Source organism: Tenrec ecaudatus, chromosome 1 (genome assembly GCF_050624435.1).
Source record: "Tenrec ecaudatus isolate mTenEca1 chromosome 1, mTenEca1.hap1, whole genome shotgun sequence".
NCBI classification, from domain to species: Eukaryota; Metazoa; Chordata; class Mammalia; order Afrosoricida; family Tenrecidae; genus Tenrec; species Tenrec ecaudatus.
Genome location: NC_134530.1, coordinates 225,498,918 through 225,504,922, shown reverse-complemented (window position 1 = coordinate 225,504,922; position 6,005 = coordinate 225,498,918). Strand labels below are relative to the sequence as shown.

The 6,005-nt window shown below is 54.2% G+C and overlaps 1 protein-coding gene across 1 annotated transcript; it reads left to right on the top strand.

Annotated features, from left to right (window-relative positions):
- Positions 1-212: 212 nt before the first annotated feature.
- On the top strand, positions 213-5,730 carry C1H1orf116 (chromosome 1 C1orf116 homolog). The gene is made up of 4 exons (XM_075540562.1): positions 213-317; positions 2,774-2,951; positions 4,121-5,145; positions 5,209-5,730. The coding sequence occupies exons 1-4, from the start codon at positions 213-215 to the stop codon at positions 5,728-5,730; spliced, it is 1,830 nt and encodes a 609-aa protein (XP_075396677.1).
- The last annotated feature ends 275 nt before the right edge of the window (positions 5,731-6,005 follow it).

Below are 6,005 nucleotides of genomic sequence, written 5' to 3'. Positions count from 1 at the left end.
GTAACGGCTGTCCTGGGCCCCCTTCCAGCTCTCTGCTTGCTTGGCGTCCCTGCCGCCATGCTGCTCTGGGGTCTGGGCACCGCCTAGCGAGAGCCTCTGCTCACACGTGGCTTTGATTCTTCTCTTTTCAGACCCGGCCTGGGACATTCTTCGCTTCTCCCCGCTTCCCCTCTGGGAGCCCCTTGCGCAGCTCCTGCACCTTGCTACAGGCGATGCCGGAGAGGGAGCTTTGGCCAGAGGGGCCGGGCTCGGAACCCGGGAGCCGCGTCGGCAGCTGCGACAGCATGATGAGCGCCACCTCCACGCACTCGGGATCTGTACGTACTCCTGTCTCGCAGCCTGGCCTGCTCGCTGCCCCGCGCTGCCACCGTCCTCCTTGCTCACTGCACCTTCTCTTTCATCGTCCTCCTCTGGGCGAATCACAGCAGCCTCCACGGGCCTTTCTTCCTCTGAATCACCTCTTGCTCTGCAGAGAACAGGGTGGTGGCCCCAAAGAGACATGCCTGCCGGCCCCCTCGCCAATCTCATTAGGTTGTGGGGTGGGGGTTAGGGGCTGTTGAGTGGAGATGAACAGGCCAGGCACTGATTTGTGGAAACTGGACAGCGGTCTGGTAGCACAGGGATTCTGGAAGTTTTCCGCAATGATATAATGGCAGATCAAAAGGAGCGAAGTCATTAAGAAACTGTATTCAAGAGTCAAACAGAACTGGGTTCTCTACTTAAAAGCTCTCTGGCCTGGAGCAAACACTTAGCATCTCTGAGCTTCTGTCTCCTTAGTACTGAAATAGAAATAATATTGTGGCCTCACTCATCAAGCTCCTGCTCATATAAAATACTTGGCACACATACACTTTCATGTAGACAGGCGATGGTCTGACAAGGAGCACAAATGGCTACTCTTCTCACACCCAGTGTTTAACTATTTGCAAAAGACATTTAATCAATTGTTTAGATGTTTCTCTTTTAGAGATCAACTCTTAAGGTTTTCTTGGCTCTTTATACATAATAACCCTTGAGGATTGACACATTATTCCTTTAGATTCTATAGAGGTGTTGGAAGATTTAAGGATTAGAAAGGTCTCCACTGAATGTCAAAGGTTCCCCGGTGTTGCTGTGTGTTAGGTGTTGGGCTACTAATAGTAAGGTCAGCAGATCAAACCCCGCAGCCACTCTGAAGCAGAAAGATGAGGCAACTTGTTCTCACAAAGCTGTACCGTCCCGATACCTGATATAGAGATGCTATGAGTCAGGAAATCAGCTCAATGACCTTGGGCTTAGGTACTGCAGGTCAAGAATGTTTCATCTAGCCAAGTGTAAAAATGGGGCACACACACAAAGGCAGTACACACACAACATCCAAAGAGCAGACCATCCGTTTTTCATTTCTTTTTGATCATCGATGATGGGGCCACAAGACATTGTCCTGTTTCTATTAGGTTGAAGTCAACTTGAATAGTCACATACCATTGACACAGAGTGTGGCAGAGATTAAAGGTTGTCAGGAAGAGAGGGCAGTCTAAGGCAGTCTTTATTCAAGGAAACCCTCAAATTGCCTTCGGGTTTCTGGGCTCTCTCTTTGAGGTGCCGCCCTCAGTCAGACAACTGGCAGGTAATTCTAAGGGGCCGGAAGCTATTATTCCCAAAGCTGCCTCCCCCATAGTTTTAGCTTTAGCGCTGTCTCAAAACCTTTCCTGGGCATCTCAGTGGGTCTGGAGACTGTACAATGCTGATGCGTCACAAATATGAGAAAGAGGAGAGGAACTGGCACGAAGGCATACCGCCATATTGCTGACATTCCCATTTGCCTTTAACCTTGGCCTTTGGAGAGCACCCATGCCAAGTTCCTTCCTGGACTGGTGGAACATGGGCAGTGTCCATTTCTTGTGACCATTACCTTTCCTTCCCAGGATCCCCATGTGCTTTTTCAGAATGAAAATTGTCTACTTAGATAAGGTTGTGTGTGTGTGTGTGTGTGTGTGTGTGTGAGACTAAGTTGCTTTCCCTTCCCCCATACCCTTCTGATTTCTCCACCCACCCACTTAAGCTAATATTTGCTTAAGAAATTTACACTCTGAGTGTTAGCCAGAGTCAAATGCCATCAAGAAAGTAAATCTGCAAGGGCAGAAATAAAATCCAGTATGGAATGCATTTCCAAGTCAAGTATAAATGATTTGGTAAATTTATTTGTGGCTAATCATGCCTTTGTTCCTCTGGCCTGGCAACCAGACCTTGACCACATTTCCTGTTTGTCCTCCTGCTGCCCTTGACATAGTCCATCAAGTGTGCACAAGACCTTTGAAAATTTCTAAGCTACGATGTTCCAATGGGAGCTCGAGTCATCTGAAGTCCACTGCCACCAAGCCGATTCCAGCGTACCCTCACCCCATGCGTGTTGCCCGTATATTGGTTGGTGTGTCGAGGGAAATTCTTGGCAAGGTCACAATGAGAAACTGAGACTAGGAGTTGGGACTGCTTCTGATCTACAGCCCTAAACTCATCCACCCAGGACGGAATAAAAGCAAGGTCATTTGCCACCTTCCTGCCCAGCTCCCAGAGCTGGGGACTCCTGGGACAGCCTAAGAAAGAGTGTCTCCTGCCCTCCCCAGCTGTGTGCAGTTCCAGGAAGCAGGTTTGCAGAGTAACCTTGGTAGAGGGTTTTCCAGCTCTTCAGCATTCCTTCCCACTGCAGGGTGGCTCTCGGCCCCGCCAGTTTCTGCATCGCCACCAGTTTCACGGCTCCCTCTCCTCCCCTTCCTCTCCCCACTGACTGCAGAGTGACAGCAGCTACGACTTCCTGTCCGCTGCGGAGAAGGAGTGCCTGCTCTTCCTAGAGGAGACCATCGGATCTTTGGACACTGAGGCTGACAGCGGGCTGTCCACCGACGAGTCGGAGCCGGCCACCACTCCCCAGGCTTCTCGTGCACTGCCTCTGACTCAGCCTGCTCCCCAGGGTAAGACAGGCTGGGTTACAGTCTCCCGCCAATCCCCCAAAGGTGTACACCTTGCCGGTCACGCTACCCTTCGCCCCCAGGGTCCCAGGCAAAGCAAAAACCAACTGTACTCCCACCACACTCCTGGCTAGAAGAAAGCCAGGTCCCTGGGACTGCCAGGGCGCCAGCCTCCCACAGTCTTTCTAGGAAGAACCAAAGGCCTGGCTAGAGGGGGCTTGGCCACTTCTTTTTCCCTCAAGAGAAATAGTAAAGAGATAGGACCAGTTTGGGGGTGGGGAAAACATGAAAAGTTGAGTGGTCAGCCAGATCTGGAGCGGTCGTCTGGGGAGCTAATCTGGGAGACCCAGAGGCAGGGGCTCTACGAGATAAGCAGGAGCGAGAGAAGTGCAGTGGGAGGGAGATCCGCTGTGGGAGACACCTGCAGCCAGGCTAGCTTAAGAGCCAGGAGGGCCCGTGGGGTGTTGGCTCAGTAGAAGCAGAACACAGTAGGACCCTAATCGCAAGACCCGGGGGCGGGGGTGGGGCACTTTATCCCTGAGGGCAGTTCCCTGGTATTATTGCTGCACGAATTTAGTCATTCCTTTCGCAAGAATTTGTTGACAATGTGTCAGATCCCGCATCCACAGAGTGCTAAAGGACAGGGGGCTTCTCTGCCCATTGAGACCTATTCACCTGGCTCAGTGGACCAAAGAGGCCTGCTGCCTCTCTCCCTGGGAAGGAAGAGCCCATGCTAGGCCCTGGAGTCGGATTGTTATGGTCATTATAGAATCCTCCAGTGGCCCAGAGAGAGCAAAGTGGAAGATGCTTCAAATCAGGAGCCAGTCACCTGCTCGTGTGTTCCTATTGGCCTCAGCTACGTGGCAGCCTCGTAGGTAACTAGAAGGGACTGTCCCAGGCACCTTACAAGGGCGTGGGGAGCATCTACATGAGGGGCCTGGAGCAATCTGGAGCTACCATCCACACAACCACCATGAAAACGTAATCGTTGGTGGATGGAAATCTGCTACTGTTGATCTAATCCAGTAAAGAGTGCTGTCCCTTTAAGAGCAGAGGGTAAAACCCATCCTTGGCGAGTTGGAGGTCAGAGTTCAGAGAGCAGGTGCTTTTACCTTTCTGGCAGCCCTCACCTCCGTCTGCTCTTCTTTGTCTGTCTTCCCTCACGCTCACAGCGCATCCGGAGAAGACAACCGTCCAGCCAGCACCGGTGTCCAGGAAGAAGACCCCGTTCAACCCATCCCAAACCTCTGAGCCCCAGGGCCTGGGCTTCAAGTCTGGCTCCCACAGCCTCCCCAGAAATATCCACATTAGCGGAAGCCAGAAGCTCAGGAAAAGCGCCACACAGACGCAGCCCCCCGTCTCTGAAGAAACTCAGGCTCCTGTACCCGAGACCAAGGGCCAGGGGGCCAGCCAGAGAAGCCAGTGCACTTTGGCACCTGCCAGCCCCCAGGAGGCCACACCTCATTTGGACGTGGTGCTCATCCCCCCACCAGAGGCCTTCCGGGACTCCTTGCCAGAGCAGCGTGAAGCAGACCGCCTGTCTCAGGGCTCGGCACAGTCAAGCAGCACAGCCAACCTCCCCCTAGCTACGAGTGCCCAGGAGAGAGCTGAAGCTTCCACCGGGGCCATGTTCCAAAAACCTGCCCAGAAAGGCTCAGTGGGTGGCCCAGGACAAGCCGGGCCTTCTCCTGCCTTCTCACCTCCGAATGCCGGAGCTGAAGATGCTCATCTCCCACCTGGAGGGGATACCAATGCCCGCCCGGCCCCCCTCACTGCCCCGAAGCCCCGGAAGTTGCCACCTAATATTGTCCTGAAGAGCAGCCGAAGCAGCTTCCACAGTGATTCCCACAACTGGCTGTCCGCGCACTTGGAAGTGGCCCCTGGAGATTCTGGCCTGGTCTCCGGCTCGCTGCAAGAGCAGAGGAAAGCCCGCAGAGAAGCACTGGAGAAGTTGGGCCTACCCCAGGACCAAGATGAATCCAGCCCCCACTTCAGTAAGCCCACTAGCTCCCTCAGACTCAAGGAGCCTTCTGCAAGGGCCACTGCCCTGGCTCCGCCCGCAGGTCCAGCCCCGGTCTCCCTGGCTGTTTCTGCTTCCGGAAAGGCTCAGGCCTCACCGACACCACTTCTAGGGCGGGGACCGTTTCCAATGAAGACTCCAGCTGCAGCTCCAGCAAAGGGACCTTCTCCTGTGAAGGTTTCCGCTCCAGCTCCAGCCCCGGCGTCCTCCTCTCCAGGGAAGGTTTTGATTCCTGCCCAGCAACCTTCCCCACCGAAGGCTTCAGCTGCCAAATCCACGCCAATGTCCATCCCTAAGGCCACCAGGACAAACAGCCCTCCGGCTCTGGCAAAGCCTGGCTCCGGCCTCATCCTCCAGGAGAGCAACATTCCTGGCCTGAGACAGATGAGCTTCAAGTCCAAAACTCTGGAGCGTTCAGGCGTAGGGCTGAGCAGCTACCTCTCCGCCGAGAAAGATCCCAGCCCCCAAATCAGCTCTTCTCTGGAAAAGGGCTCCTTCTTGGATAAGGTCTCCCCCAGTGTCTTGCGCAGTACCCGGCCCCGCCCAGCCTCCTTGGGCACAGGGAAGGATTTTGAAGGTATCCAAGTGGGCAAGCTGGCAGACCTAAAGCAGGAGCAGGATTCTAAGCGCTTTTCCTTGTCAGGACAGAGTCGGGACAAGCTGCCGCGACCCCCCTGCGTCAGTGTCAGGATCTCCCCAAAGGGCGTCCCTGATGAGCACAGAAGGGAGGCTCTGAAGAAGCTGGGGCTGTTGAAAGAGTAGCCCCTGGCTGCCAGCACTGCGGGCACCCCCACAGCCTCTCCCAAATTAGGAGCCTCTCCCAATCAGGGATTGGGTAAGGGGTGGGCTTCTCTCAGATGCGCTTCTCTGTAAGGCGGGGGACAGAGACTCCAGTCAAGCTGCGTTTATAGACAGAGAGGCTGTCCCAGGGCATGCCTTCATGAACTTCCCCTGAAGATGATTTCCACCAGAGTGTGCGTGTGTGTTATGACTGTATATTTTCCCGACGCTATTTATGTGACTGAGAATTCATGCTC